Here is a 16,742-nt window from a genome sequence, read left to right as displayed (position 1 = left end):
GGGAACCTCCACCTTGCTGGACACTGTGTCAAAAGCGTTCAGCCTGACCAGGTTGCCTCCAAACACGTCTCCACTGATTGTCTGGTTGAAGGCATATGCGACACTCATCAGTGAAGAGAAAGTGATGCCAATCCTGAATGATCCATTCAGTATGGTGTTGGGCTAGATTAGATTAGTTTTTCGTTCCATAGATCCGTGCTGAGGAGATCCTCGTGGATGTGAACATGTCATTTTTTTAAGCTGAAATAACAATACTAATAGTATGAATATATACAATACATCATTTTTTTTCTATTAAAAAATTCGTCAATGGAGTAGTAGGAGTTGGCCACTAGTAAGTCTTTCAGGCTCCGTTTAAACTATTCTTTATTTGTAACTAAATTTTTTATGTTTGCTGGCAAATGATTGAAGATGAGTGTTCCTGAGTAGTGGACCCCTTTTTGAACTAAAGTAAGTGCTTTTAAGTCCTTGTGCAGATCATTTTTGTTCCTAGTATTGTATGTATGAACTGAGCTGTTTGTTGGAAAAAGATATATATTATTTAGGACAAATTTCATTAAAGAGTAAATATACTGAGAGGCAGTAGTTAGTATACCCAGTTCTTTGAAGAGGTTTCTACAGGACGTCCGTGAATTTACTCCACAAATAATACGTATTACAGGCTTTTGGACTCTGAAAACTTTTGTTTGACTTGAAGAGTTACCCCAAAATATTATACCATATGACATTATGGAGTGAAAGTTGGCAAAGTATGCAAGCTTTTTCATTTTTATGTCGCCTATGTCTGCTAACACTCGAATTGCAAATACAGATTTGTTAAGGCATTTCTGCAGTTCTGTGGAGTGCTCCTCCCAACTGAATTTATTATCAAGTTGTAATCCCAGGAATTTAAGACTGTCAACCTCTTCTATCTGCTCTTCTTCATACTTTATGCATATGCTGGGTGGAAACCTCTTACAGGTTCTGAATTGCATATAGTGAGTCTTTTCGAAGTTTAATGTCAGTGAGTTGGCCTTAAACCATTTATTAATATCCATGACAATATCATTAGCAGACCTTTCTAGAACTACATTTGACATACTATTTATTGCAATACTTGTGTCATCTGCAAACTAAACGAACTCTGCTTCTGGCAGTGTAACTGATGAGAGATCATTAATGTACACAAGAAAAAGCAATGGCCCTAAGATGGATCCTTGTAGGATACCACATGTAATTTCGTCCCATTCTGATGATGACTGACGACTTAATTCACTAGTCCCTTGCACTGACACCCTTTGTTTCCTGTTAGCGAGGTATGACTTGAACCATTTTGCAGCACTGCCCGTGACACAATAGAATTCTAATTTATTTAAAAGGATGTTGTGGTTCACACAATCGAATGCCTTTGACAAATCACAGAAAATACCTGCTGCCTGTAACTTTTTATTTAATGAATTAAGTACATTTCTACTGTAGGTGTAAATAGCCTTCTTGATATCACAACCGTTCAGAAATCCAAACTGTGTCCTGGATAATATGTTATTTGTGGTCAGATGGTTGAGAAGCTGCCTGTACATTTCTTTTTCTAAAATTTTTGAGAATGCTGGCAAAAGTGAAATCGGTCTGTAGTTTGACGGTATGTCTTATCCCCTTTCTTGAATAGAGGCTTAACATCTGCATATTTTAGCCAGTCAGTAAATGTCCCAGTTATAATTGACTGGTTACACAAGTAACTTAGAATTGTACTAAAGTCACAAGAACATGCCTTAATTAACTTTGTTGATATTTCATCGTAACCACTAGAATGCTTTGTTTTTAAAGATTTTATTATGGAAGTTATTTCATCGTAACCACTAGAATGCTTTGTTTTTAAAGATTTTATTATGGAAGTTATTTCTTTTGGTGAAGTGAGTGACACATTCATGTACCTGAAGCTATTTGTAAAGGCTAGTTTCAGATATTCAAGGGCATTATTTACTGATCCTGACAATCCCATTCTATCAGTAACGGATATAAAGTACTTGTTAAATAGATTTGCCACACTATGCCCATCAGTTACTAATGTGTCATCTACCCTTAGTGCTATTTGCTCCTGTTCCTTTCTGGTTCTACCAGTCTCCTCTTTCACTATATCCCATACTGTTTTTAATTTGTTCCCTGACATTGCTATCTTCTTCTCGTAGCGCTTTTTTTTTTTAAATATTTTACAGTATTCCTTGTATTTAGCTAAATCATCAGCATTGCAGCTATTCTTGGTTGACAGATACATTTTCCTTTTTGTCTTACAGGAAATCTTTATTTCTTGTGTAATCCATGGTTTTATTATAGACTTCTGTTTAATTTGAATAACTTTTAGAGGAAAACAGTTTTCAAACATGGTACTGACATTGTTCATGAATGTGTTATATTTTTCATTCATGCCATGAGCACTATAAACATCTTTCCAGTTCATATCTTTGAGCAGTTTTCTAAAACACTCAATTTTTGATTGATTGACAACTCTCCGGTACTCAGATTTAGCAGTCTTGATAATATGCTTAGAATTTACATTTAAAACAAGGAGTTGCATGTCATGATCTGATAGTCCATTTATTACAGGTTTTATGATATGATTTTGCTCCTTTGATTTGTCTATAAAAATGTTATCAATGGCTGTCCTTGAGGATTTAGTGATCCCAGTTGGAAAGTTTACAGTGTGAGTTACATTGAAAGACAACATTACTAACTGCAGTAAATGTTTACTGGAAGATTGCATTAGAAAATCTGTATTAAAGTCACCAGCAATCAAAATTTCTTTGTTTCTCCCTGTTAAATAACCCAAAAGAGCTTCTAGATGATTTATGAATAGATTATAATTTCCTGCAGGTGCTTGGTAAATAGTTACTATTATATAGGATCTGTTATGGAACTCTACTTCTGTTGCACATGCTTCTAGATGCTGCTCTAAACAGAATTTATTAATGTCAATGTTCTTGAATTTATGGCAGTTTTTAATAAATGTGGCAACTCCTCCTCCATCCATATCTACTCTGCAGAAGTAGGAAGCTAGCTTAAATCCTGAAATGTCTAACATATCTATTCCAGTGGTCACTTGATGTTCAGAGAGTGAGATAATGTCAATTTGGTTAGATGAATTAATTTCATCGATACAAATGAGTAGTTCTTCAACTTTATTTCTGAGTCCCAGAATGTTCTGGCATAATGAAGATAACTGATACTGCATACTAATGGGATTGTAACTGCTTTGGTGAAGATGAACTGGCAGTTTCTGATTACTTTCTGTTAAACCTTGTTTAAATGGAGGCTGTATGCTAAAATCTGACTCCTGTTCATCTGTTTTCTCAAACTGAGTGTGTGTGCCAATCTCTCTTAAAACTCGTTTTCTTTCCCCCTTCCCTATCCTAAAAAAGGCATCCCTCTGACACCTGTGACCACTGGTATTTTACCACTTGTGCCAGTGTCCCCCCTTAAGTTTTCTGCAATCAACCCAGACAGTTTTCCCTTCCCTTCCCTTTCCTATTGAGGTGAAGGCCATCCCTAGTGTAGTCCGACCTATTGATAGCATCAACAGGAATCAAACCAATGTGGGACCCTATATCCGTCCTAGGCAGCCACTCCAAGTTCACCCTCCCTACAGAAGAGTTCAAATGAGGCCGATCATGGCATCTCAACACAGACACAAATCCCACACTCGTATGCTTCATTGCTGATGCTATCTTCACCAAGTCACTCTCTATGGAATATTCAGAGTCTCTGTCAATGCTATTTCCCGGACCACCCACTATAACCACGGCATCCTCCTTTGTGAAAGCCTTGCATAAAGAACCTACATCCTCTGTTACCTGACCCCAATCTGCACTAGACTTGAAAAAGTTTGTGACCTGGTACTCTGGGCCTAGATTTTCCTGCAGTAGTTGGCCAAAACCTCTACCATGGGAGCTACCTAACAACAGAACTTTCTTTTTCTTTACAAATTTCCCTACCTTTTTCAAGTCCTTGAAAGCTTGTTGTGCCCTTTCTACAGCTTCAGCTACATGAGGCTCATCCAATTCTGACTGAGGCAACAGGTCAAATCTATTTTCAAGATTTATGACAAAGCTGTCTGATGCTCTCCTTTGCCTGTTCCCCCTATTACCTGTTGCCACTTTCCAGCTCTGTTCACCCTCCTCCCTCTTTAACCTGTCCAGATCCTCCCTTGCCTTGTCTAGGTCAGCTTGACGAGCTGCAATTTTCCCTTCCTGTTCCAGTATTTTCCTATCTCTACTGCAGATCCTACAATACCACTGGTGAGCCTCATTTATGTCCCCATTTCCCACACCACTACATTCACCCCAATGAAAGAAACTACAGCACCCATCACACCATACCCCAGAACTAACGATCCTACGGCATGTCACACACTTCTCACTCATGGTAAAAATAGAAATCGTATAAACTGATTTAAGTACTGACTAAAACATAAACAATGATTTAAGTACTGACTAAAACATAAACAAAGGACCCTAGAAACTATTCAGGCAGATATAAATAAATTGAGAGAGTACTGAATAAAAAAAAATGGTGATTACATATATTACATAAAGTAACCTCTGGCGTGCCACAGGGGAGTGTTATGGGACCATTGCTTTTCACAATATATATAAATGACCTAGTAGATAGTGTCGGAAGTTCCATGCGGCTTTTCGCGGATGATGCTGTAGTATACAGAGAAGTTGCAGCATTAGAAAATTGTAGCGAAATGCAGGAAGATCTGCAGCGGATAGGCACTTGGTGCAGGGAGTGGCAACTGACCCTTAACATAGACAAATGTAATGTATTGCGAATACATAGAAAGAAGGATCCTTTATTGTATGATTATATGATAGCGGAACAAACACTGGTAGCAGTTACTTCTGTAAAATATCTGGGAGTATGCGTGCGGAACGATTTGAAGTGGAATGATCATATAAAATTAATTGTTGGTAAGGCGGGTACCAGGTTGAGATTCATTGGGAGAGTCCTTAGAAAATTTAGTCCATCAACAAAGGAGGTGGCTTACAAAACACTCGTTCGACCTATACTTGAGTATTGCTCATCAGTGTGGGATCCGTACCAGATCGGGTTGACGGAGGAGATAGAGAAGATCCAAAGAAGAGCGGCGCGTTTCGTCACAGGGTTATTTGGTAACCGTGATAGCGTTACGGAGATGTTTAACAAACTCAAGTGGCAGACTCTGCAAGAGAGGCGCTCTGCATCGCGGTGTAGCTTGCTCGCCAGGTTTCGAGAGGGTGCGTTTCTGGATGAGGTATCGAATATATTGCTTCCCCCTACTTATACCTCCCGAGGAGATCACGAATGTAAAATTAGAGAGATTAGAGCGCGCACAGAGGCTTTCAGACAGTCGTTCTTCCCGCGAACCATACGCGACTGGAACAGGAAAGGGAGATAATGACAGTGGCACGTAAAGTGCCCTCCGCCACACACCGTTGGGTGGCTTGCGGAGTATAAATGTAGATGTAAATGTAGATGTAGATGTAGATGAAGTTTAAGTCACTGTTTACTTACGATACGCATGCGTGAAATTAAGCCTAAAATCCGTGCTATACGCGCGAGAAGGAAAATAAACTTCTTACCCCGTATAATCTACTTTACCACTTCACTAACAGTTTCCACTAATGTAACAACACTTATATTTATACCAACCGGAAATGTTTACCTATAAGTTTAATTCACTGCTTGCTTACAATTTGCATGCGTTAAATTAGGCCTGGGATTTGTGCTATAGGCGCGAGAAGAAAAATATGCTTCTTACCCAGTTTAATATTATTTTATACTGCACTAACACTTCCACTAATTTAACAACACTTATATTATATTTATAACACTTGTAAACATTTAAAAATAGCTTAATAACAACGCTTTTTATAATTATTTAGTACAGCAAATACTTGAAGAGTCCGCGCCGGTGCAGTGTTGCCAACTTCACTGCATGGTGTCATGGTTGCAAAGATGGATCTCGCCATGGATGTCGGGAGTAAAGCTGCACATCATGCAGCCTACTGTGCACAGTTTGAGTCTTAACACATCCTGTGGCTGTACAAAATGCATTATTCAACATATCTGCATTGCTGTCAGGGTTCCTCCGAGCCATAATCCGTAGTTAGTGGTCATCCACTGCAGTAGTAGCCCTTGGGTGGCCTGAGCGAGGCATGTCATCGACAGTTCCTGTCTATCTGTATCTCCTCCATGTCCGAACAACATCGCTTTGGTTCACTCCATGATGCCTGGACCCTTCTCTTATTGAGAGCCCTTCCTGGCACAAAGTAACAATATGGATGCGATCGAACCACAGTATTGACCGTCTAGGCATCGTTGGACTACAGACAGCATGAGCCGTGTACCTCCTTCCTGGTGGAATGACAAACTGTTGGACCCCCACCATCTAATAGGCGCTGCTCATGCATGGTTGTTTACATCTTAGGGCGGGTTTAGTGACACCTCTGAACAGTCAAAGGGACTGTGTCTGTGATACAATATCCACAGTCAATGGCTATCTTCAGGAGTTCTGGAAACTGGGGTAATGCGGAACTCTTTAGATGGGTCATGCATCATGTCAAGTAGAAAACATGATACATGACGTCTTGTCATATAACCTGCATGTGCCATCCAACACGTCATTTGTCATGTTGTACAATATGAATGACACAATGTGTCATTAAAGTTTAGGATGCATGTATCCCCACTCCAGGATACTTTCTGGGGGGAGGGGGTGGGATGGTCCCTCGGGAGAAAATAAAAAAATCAACTCCGACCCCCAACACCCAGAAATTAAAACATTGTGTTAGCATCCATCCTAGAACAAACCCCAGAATTTTTATCCCCCCAGAAAAATGTTTAACTATTACATGTATGCTCTTCAGCCATACAATATTTTGTATTTGTTTACTATGGTCAGCGAATCTTCTTGATTTTGGGCACGATCAGGGACTTTAGCCTACAAATTGCAAGATGCAGGTGTACCAACACCCTGCAGCTAAGAGAGCTCACTGCACTGGAGAAGTAGGGTTAACTCGTAAAAAAGTTCAAGTAAGTCAAAATGCGTAAATTTAAATATTTGAAGCTGCCAAGATAAGTCTAGAAGCTAGGTCCCTTCTTTTACTTCCCTGGCTGCACCCAAAATTTATTTAACCTCTTTTTGTTTTATGATAGGAGTATTTTTCACTCTGGTCCCCGACTCTTATCTACCACAATTTTGACATTATGGTCTCCATAGCTTGGGAACCGATGTAGATTTCTAACATTTCAGGCAATGGCCGATTTATGTTGTCTTTCAAGCCATGTTGCTTGAGTTGGGCATTAATAGTCTGGCTCCTCTATGGATACCTGCCTGGTACACCTGAACCTGTCCAGAATAGCTTACTGTGTCCACAGAGCACACAGGCCTCAACACAACATCAAGGTCACATGCCTGCAGGACTCTTGTTTTATTTTTTTAATTTCTTTTCATATTTTCATTTTTTTGTAATTTGTTTCATATTTTTTAATTTTGTTTATTTTGTTAATTTTTTGTTTTATCATTACATACATTTTAGCCATACACGCATGAACTTAACATGCAAGCATTAGAAACACAAGCATAAATACTTAATAAAGTGTCACAAAACACACAATAACAGCAAATATAAATACAATACTGAATGAAACATTAAATACTGTGCAAAGTTCATGATAATAATGTATATAAACAGTTATATTATGTAGATAAACTTACAATATGATCATATTACACAAATGAAACTACTTAAAAGCTTACTGCATCACAAGCTGAACGATTCATGCAACAAATAATAGGCTATTGAAAAGCATACATCTTATTATTATCTCTGAACTTAAAATTCTTGGCAATGTTTATTTAAAGCATGCAATAATAAAAATTGAAAATTAAGGAACCACTGCTACAAAAACTCTTGAATAATTTTGTCACAAACTGTCACAACAATCAGTTCGAATCAAGTACAAATAAATAAGCAAAGCAATTTCAAAATAATGTATGTCTGACAAAATAACACCAACTTTCCAATACTGAACAAAAATTGACGAACTTAAGCTTGTTTTGTCCAAAAATAAATATTCTACAAAATAGCATAGTAGAAAAAGCACTAAGACATTTTCTGCTGATTAGAAAAAAAGTGTCCTATTTTCCAAAAATTATTTTTATAGCAAATTTCGAGTTACAGTAGTTTAATTTTTTCTGTGGTCATCGACAGAGCTTTAAAGGCTTGATGAAACAGTATACAATTTTGTACAAGGTTAGGCATAACTCTAGTTTGGTACATGCATTGTTTTGGATGGCTAAAGATTTTTGATTATTTTAAGCCACTGGTGAATAAGCTCTTTAACATACAATGAAACAATAGTCATCTCTAATAAACTGTTTTTTTTTTTTTTAATTATATCCAAATGCAGCACTTAAAATGCAACACATTTCTACAGAAAACAGTTTTTTGCACAAACATGTGGTTTTTCACATGGGAAAACCTGGATGATGAAAGATTTTTGCAAATGCTTCTTATAATTACCATAACAATATTTTTTATCATCATCTGTATCACTTTAAACCATCTCATCTCAGCAAATGTGATTCAAGTAAAACGAGATTTTATGTTGAAATGATTTGCGCAAGTCTGAAACATCCAACTGGTGTGCAAAAAAACACTCACAAAAAATGTGTTTTATGCATATAAAATCCAAATAAAGCTAGATTTTTGAAAGCGAATTTTCAATTTTATCATAAGAATGCATTTTTTATTTATATAATTCACTGTATACCATTTCCCAACCTTCAATTCACTCAAGAATGAATTTTACATGCTACATTTGGCTCAACTTTAAACCCAATTCTTCACAATGAATAAATTTTATTGGATAAAAAATTTTTAGTTTTTACATTATCCATTTTCTCCGTGCAAAGTTTGAACAAATCACACAAGCATAAAGTATACAACTGGTGAACTTCAAAAACAATCCAGAAAAACATGTTTTCACACGTGAAATCCAAGGAACAAGGTCTGACACACTGGTGGACCAAATTTGAATTATCTGTTCCTGCTCCAGTCTGGAATTATTTAAGGGTGACTGTTTATGCCTGTAAAATCTGAATGAGAGAGAGTGTTTCCGCACATAAAATCTGAACAGTGCACATACAAATGGTGCCACTAGCTGAGCATTAATTTCAGCTCCATTAAAAGTTTTTTTAAAAGGAATTTATCAATTTCCGGTTTGCCATTCTTTGCTTAATATGCTATTACATGGCTGTAGTAAGACAGATGTTCCTACCTCAAACAGGAACCGAACACCAAAACCATCCCCCAAACTGCGATTCTGTGCAAGGCCTTTTCATACTTATTTGTTACATCACTTCTGCATTGAGTGTGTGTCTGTGTGTGTGTGTTTCTATTTCTTTTATTTTCTTTTTTTCCAAAGCAGTAGTCAAAATGCGTAACTCCTTAAGGTGATTGTGGGTAAGCACCGTATATTATTCTTACAGCACATTTTTGAAGACTTACTTTCTTAATGATGAGTTATGCCTCAATATTATTCCCTATCCCCCTCCTTGAATCTGGCCAATCATGGCCCGCAAAGAACATAAGACTTCTTGGCTTTTCTTGTCTTCTCCTCCGAGAACCTCTTCATTCTTTCTTGCTCCCTTCTCCTCAGAAATTATCCATTTGGGCCTCCTGTTTGGTGGTCTCTTGGGATTATTTTATTATGTTAACTCTGCTTCTGATCTCTCTTCTACTGTGGGCCATGTGTGCCGTAATTCCAACTTCTGCTGCAGGCATCTTCACCTCGCCCATTTCAATTTGATCTTTAACCACATGATGCAGCTGAAGATCCTTTTGTTCAATCTGCATTCATCCATCCTTAGTAGGCATCTGTAGAACGTCAACCTCCATTTCCTCATTCTACCTGCGATATTTTCAGTGTACTTTTAGAGTTCTTCATTTTTCCTCTTCTTTCAAGTCCTATAGTAGTCTTCTGTGGTCTGAGTATTTTCCTCAGAATGTTCCTTTTTTTCTTTTTGAGCTCCTGAAGCTCCCAGTTTTTATTTAAAATAAGACACACCGAAGTGAACAATCCTTCAGGTTGAATGAAAATAGGCAAAATATGTCAAATTACTGATTTGTTTCTCCCCAATGTTTACAGCAATTCTACGTACAAAAGTGGCTGAACTAAGTCATTTTAGGAGTTCCAAATTTGTTTTCCCTGTTTAAATTTTCATCAATATGGACATCTAAAAATTCTGGAGATTCCACTGTAGTTATTATTTCTCAGCACTTGTTACACCTATGATTGGTGCAGTACCTCTAGATGTGCAGAACTGAATAGGTGATTGTTGTTGTTGTTGTTGTTGTTGTTGTTGTTGTTGCTGTTGTTGCTGCTGCTGCTACTGCTGCTTGACAGCGAGGCCATTCACAGAAAATCATTAATTGATGGTTTTAAAAACATTTACCCTATTTTCTGTTGCTGTATGTATGCTTGGATTGATTACAATTCCATGCCGTCCAAAAAAATAACTAATTGTGCTTGTTGTATATTAGATGGAGAGGTCTTTTATATAAATACTTAGAAACAATAGTGGGCAACAGATTGAGTCTTGGTCAATCCCATAAATGATTTCTGTTGGATCTGAAGAAGAAGAAGAAGAAGAATTTGACAAATTAAATTCCATTTTCAAAACCACAATTCATCATTTCTTTCTGAGCCAATCAAAAAAAGATTTTCTATTTTTTGCAATACGTCAATTTTTATGTTGAAAGTACAAAGTTAATGTTACTCAATGAACTTCAGCCAGTGATGTTACATGAAAGTAAGCTATACCAAGATGAAAACCCACATAACTGAGCACCATTATGTTAATGTTGTTGTCGTGGTCTTCAGTCCAAAAACTGGTGCGATGCAGCTCTCCATGCCACATTATCCCATTATCCTGTGCAAGCATCTTCATTTCAAAATGACTACTGCAACCTATATCCTTTTCAATCTGTTTACTGTATTCATCTGTCGGTCTCTACAATTTTTATGTCTCACACTTCCCTCCAATATTAAATTCATAATCCCTTGATGTCTCAGAATGTGTCCCGTCAACTGATCCCTTCTTCTATTCTCTTCTTGTCTAAACTGTTTATCATCCATGTTGCACTTCCATATATGGCTACACTCCAGACAAACACCTTCCAAAAATACTTTCTCACACTTAAATCTAAATTCGATGTTAACAAATTTCTCTTCTCCAGAAACACTTTGACTGCCATTGCCAGTCTGCATTTTATATCCTTTCTACTATGGCCATTATCAGTTACTCTGCTGTCCAAATAGCAAAACTCATCTACTACTTTAAGTACCTCTTTTCCTAATCTAATTCCCTCAGCATCACCTGATTTAATTCAGCTATGTTTCATTATACTTGTCTTTCTTTTGTTAATGTTCATCTTATATTCTGCTTTCAAGACACTGTCCATTTTGTTCAACTGCTCTTACAAGTCCTTTCCTTTCTCTAACAGTATTACAATGTCCTCAGCAAACCTCATTATTTCTTCTACCCGAACTTTAATTCCTGCTCCAAATTCTTTGGTTTCATTTACTGCTTGTTCAATGTAGAGCTTGAATAACATTAGGGATAAGCTACAATCCTGCTTCACACTCTTATCAACCACTGCTTCCCTTTCATGCCCCTCAACTCTTGTAACTGGCATCTGGTTTCTATACAAATTGAAAATAGCGTTTTGTTCTCTGTATTTTACCCCTGCCACCTTATAATTTCAAAGAGCATATTCCAGTCAACATTGTTGAAAGTTTTTTCTAAGATTACAAACGCTACAAACATAGATTTGCCTTTCCTTATCCCATCCTCTAAAGTAAGTCATAGAATCAGTATAGCTTCACGTGTTCCTATATTTCTCCCAGATACAAACTGATCTTCCCCAAGGACGGCTTCTACTAATTTGTCCATTCTTCTGTATAGAATTCCTGTTAGTATTTTGCAACAATTACTTATTTAATTCATTTTCACACATGTCAGAACCTGCTTTCTTTGGAATCACAATTATTACATGCTTCTTTAAGTCAGAGTATTTTGCCCATCTCATACTTCTTGCACACCAGATGAAATAATTTTGTCATGCCTTGCTCTCTGAAGGCTTTCAGCAGTTCTAACAGAATGTAGTCTACCCCGTGGGCCTTGTTTCAACTTAGGTCTTTCACTGCTCTGTCAAAGTCTTCTCGCAGAATCATATCTCCCAATCTCATTCTCATCTATGTGCTCTTCCCTTTCTATAATACAGCTTTCAATTTTATCTCCTTTGTACAAACACACTGTAAACTTCTTCCACCTTCCCCTTCTTTAGTTAGGATTGGTTTTCCATCTGAGCTCTTTATATTCGTACAGCTGCTTCCTGTTTTCTCCAAGAGCTCTTTAATTTTTCTGTTGTCGCTCTGTCTGTCTTTCCCCTAGTGAAATATGCTTCTAAAGCCTTAGATTTGTCCTCCAGCCATCCCTGCTTAGCCATTTTTCACTTCCTGTGAATCTTGTTGTTTAGATGTTTGTATTCATTTTCACCTGCTTCATTTGCTACCTGTTTAAATTTTCTTCTGTCATCGGTTAAATTTAATATCTCCAGTGTTATCCAAGGACTTCTACGAGGTCTTGTCTTTTTACCTTTTTGATCCTCTGCTGCTTTGACTATTTCATCTCTTAAGGCTACCCATTCATCTTCTACTGTATTCGTTTCCCCTGTTCTAGTCAACTGTTGCCCAACACTTCCTCTCAACAGCCACTGGGTCTTTCAATTTATCCAGGTCCAATCTCCTTAATTTCATACCTTTTTGTAATTTCTCCAGCTTTTATCTACAGTTCATAACCAATACATTGTGATCAGTCCACATCTGCCTCTGAATATCTTACAATTTAAATCTGGTTCTGAAATCTGTCTTCTCCCAGTGTCTCCAGATCTGTTCCACATATACAACCTTCTTTCATGATTCTTACACCAAGTGTCTGTGATGATTAAATTATGCTCCATTCAAAATTCCACCAGGCGGCTGCTCCCCCCCCCCCCCCCCCCCCCCCCCCGGGTCTATAATCACCTATTACTTTTCCTTCTCTTCCTTTTCCTACTATCAAATTCCAGTTCCCATCACAATTATATTTTCATCTACCTTCACTATCTGAATAATTTATTTTATCTTTTCTTAGTCTCTTAATCATCTGTAGAGCTAGTTGGCACATAAACTGCGATGGATGTGGGCTTCATGTCTATCTTGGCTACAATATTGTGTCCACTATGCTGTTCATAGCAGCTTACCCACATTCCTATTTTCTTATTCATTATTAACCCTGCTCCTGCATCACCCTTATTTGATTTTGTATTTATAACCCTGTATTCACCTGAGCAGAAGTCTTGTTTCTACTGCCACCAAACTTCACTACTTCCCACTATAACTTCAGCCTATCCATCACCATTTTTAAACCGAGCGGGATGGTGCAGTGGTTAGACACTGGACTCGCATTCGGGAGGACGACGGTTCAATCCCGCGTCCGGCCATGCTGATTTAGGTTTTCCGTGACTTCCCTAAATCGCTCCAGGCAAATGCCGGGATGGTTCCTTTCAAAGGGCATGGCCGACTTCCTTCCCCATCCTTCCCTAATCCGATGAGACCGATGACCTCGCTGTCTGGTCTCCTTCCCCAAAACAACCCAACCCCACTATTTTTAAATTTTCTAACCTACCTGCACAATCAAGGGCTCTAGCATTATAAGATATGTAGAATGCTAGTTTTGTTTATCCTCATGATGACATCATCCTAAGTGGCCTCATCTGTAGATTTGAACAGGAGACTATTTTAGGTCTGGAATATTTTACCCAAGAGGAAGTCATCCTCATTTAACCTTACAGCACAACTTCAAGCCCGCGGGGAAAAATTACAGCTGTAGTTTCCCCTTGCTTTCAGCTGTTCGCTGAGGCACACAAGCCACTCCACCAATGGCAAAGTCCAAGGTTCATTGGAGGGAGGGGGGGCGGGTATGTTAATATACAGAGACAAAAAACACAAATTTTAAATTTTAATTTTTGTGTAATATATTTTAACTTACTTCTAATCTTACTCCTGCAATGAAATTGTGTGTATCCTTACCACTTCAGTGAAACATCTAAACTCTCAAATAATTAGTAACCTCCACCTGTTAGTAAACAAATGGTACTTTACCACCTTTATGTGGTTGGCCTGAGGGCCAACAGAAGACCGAATGTAATCAAGTTCTTCATCAGTAATCCTTCTGTCCTGCTGTGGTGTCTCAGTTACAAAGGCACCCCATGCAATGCACCAACATAGACCCACCAAACCTACAATACAGAAGGCAAATCTTATACCAAACCATAGCAGTATAGTATAGTAAGCTATGATGATATTATTATTATTATGAGAAAGTGTTCAAGTTACATCATTTCTGAGCTAAAACTCAATTTCCCAAAGACATTCAGCATCTTTTTTGTCAGGAACTGACTGTCAGGACCAATGAGTGCCTCTTAAATAGTAATGGCCTGGCTTACCACTGGTGGAGTGATGGCATTTGGGGTATGATTTGTATGTACAAATGTGGGAAATGAACAGTGAAACACGTGGAGGCCTTGCTGCTGCCCCCCCCCCCCCCCCCTCCCCTGCCCCATTTAATTATGTGACAGAAGAAGGTAGATTGCCCACTGCAGAATAAATTCATTTTGAATTACATTTCTAATTTTGATGCTCTCTGAATCCTTCATTTCCACCACCCGATTCCATGCTCCACTATGATTCTAGTATCCACACTGGTCCTGGTAGACAGTCAGCTCCAGGCATACAAAATGGTGAATCATTTCAAGAGTTCAAGTTTTAACTTAGATGTGGTGCAGTTTTAACACCAAGAGATTAGTATATATGGATTCCACAGTGAAAAACTCCAAAGACAAACAACATAAAAAGAAAGTATACATTAAAACGTCTAAAACACATTATTCACCAATATAAATATGTGTTAGACGCAAAGAAGATTTTAATAGAAACTGCAAACACAGACTACTCCAACCCACAACCACAACCATTACAATAGATTCACATCCAAGAAATAAAAAACATTAGAAATACAACTGCAATAGAAATGCCACTTAAAACAGAAGTAAAAGTTGCCGATAAATAGGTAAGCAAATGCAGCTATGACAACATTCTTCAGCTCAAGGAAACTAATGAAACAGCTGCAAAAAATCTTAAATCAAAACCCGTGCAAGTTTTAAGTCGGTAGAGATGCACCGGCACATGTGTGATGCAGCACATCTGCGTATGCCCCCCCCCCCCCCCTTCCCTGCCTCGCCCAACAAACATACACCAACTACATTTTCATAATGTAGGGCATGCAACATCTTTGATTATACTAGAAGTATTTTTACCACAATATTATCCGATTTCAACACAGTCATACACTTTACACTGGGAAAAAGGAGGCCCTACCCGGTATTTGGTAGGTGGTCCTAATTTAGTGACCATTTTGTATATACTACATGCTCCCACCCTACTCAGTTCTGTACTGGGCATCTTCAGACATGACATTCTTTGTAGAAATCATTTCTAAAATGATAACAGTATTAGAACTGACAAAAGTTCAGAATTTTGTACTTCTTGGTTGAATTCCAGTACACAACACATGGGTATCAAGAATTTGCATGGATTGAAGTTAGAAAAAAATAGTCTATCTATGCTTATTTTTAACAACAGCATGAATGCACAATGCTGGACAATGTCATTAGAGGGCTACTGTGGTAGGTTACATAGTTATTGACATGTATCTAACTAATGATGAAGTGGTAAAGACATTGTGGGATAAGCATGGATAAAGTTTGTCAATACAAATGGCTTTTATTAAGAGGAACTATATACAAGAGAGACAATAAGACTGCCATTCAATTTAAAACTGAAAGTAGTGTAATGATCGATTATCTCGTGGAGGAGTGGAAGTGGCAGCTGGAGGAGTAAATGTAGAAGGCACAATCTTCACCTTTTCTGCACACTTCCCTCACTCAGGTTCTTGCAGTACACATAAGTCATCGTAAGTCAGAAGACTTTGGGCTGACACTTGTCGAGCCGAACCTGGCAAACTGCGCCATCAGACAATGCTGTTTGGCACATGTATGCTCAAATGTATTATAAGGCTCTCATTTGGAAATGGTATGATAGCTGAAACTAGCAACTGGTGCACTACAATAAAGATTTTATAATCAGAAGTAGACAATGACTTATTTCAAACAATTTTTATGATTGCAAAACCATATGTCAAGAATATGTCAAAAATATGTATAGAAATACTGTAGTAAAACAGTAGTCTCTACATTTTAATGTATTCTCATCTGTTTTGGAAAGCATGTTAGAGCCAGATATGTTATTACTGCTCATCTGTTAATATATTAAGCTATTTCAGTTTTGATTCCACCAACAGTTAAAAATTACTTACCTTTGCAAGTTCGTTAACCTTGGTACAAAGCAGAGAACATGGGTCTTCTGTTCCCCACAAATAACAATGACAAACATGCCAGCACAGGCAGTGTATACCCAGGGGTTGCTCTGATTCATATTGATAAACTTTTGAGAGAAGAGAGGAAAGGAAAGATGACAAGAAATGGAGCAGTGAGAGAGGGAACACAGTTCACAGCTTTGGGGAGGAGAAGGAACAAGAAACATAACATTTAGTGCATTTT

At 37.9% G+C, this 16,742-nt stretch overlaps 1 protein-coding gene across 3 annotated transcripts in view; it reads right to left on the bottom strand.

Moving 5' to 3' along the window:
• The window catches only part of LOC126101581 (vesicular glutamate transporter 1-like), a 134,337-nt gene that overhangs the window by 59,232 nt on the left and 58,363 nt on the right, over window positions 1–16,742 (bottom strand). For 2 of the 3 annotated variants that reach the window (XM_049912234.1, XM_049912235.1), the window contains exon 6: window positions 14,227–14,363. In XM_049912234.1, coding sequence (XP_049768191.1) covers window positions 14,227–14,363 — 137 coding nt within the window. The remainder of the gene's footprint in view (window positions 1–14,226; window positions 14,364–16,742) is intronic. The other variant, XM_049912236.1, reaches the window with a different exon arrangement.

Source organism: Schistocerca cancellata, chromosome 9, assembly GCF_023864275.1.
Source record: "Schistocerca cancellata isolate TAMUIC-IGC-003103 chromosome 9, iqSchCanc2.1, whole genome shotgun sequence".
NCBI classification, from domain to species: domain Eukaryota; kingdom Metazoa; phylum Arthropoda; class Insecta; order Orthoptera; family Acrididae; genus Schistocerca; species Schistocerca cancellata.
The sequence above is the reverse complement of the archived record's forward strand: the minus strand, read 5'-3'. Positions and strand labels throughout refer to the sequence as shown.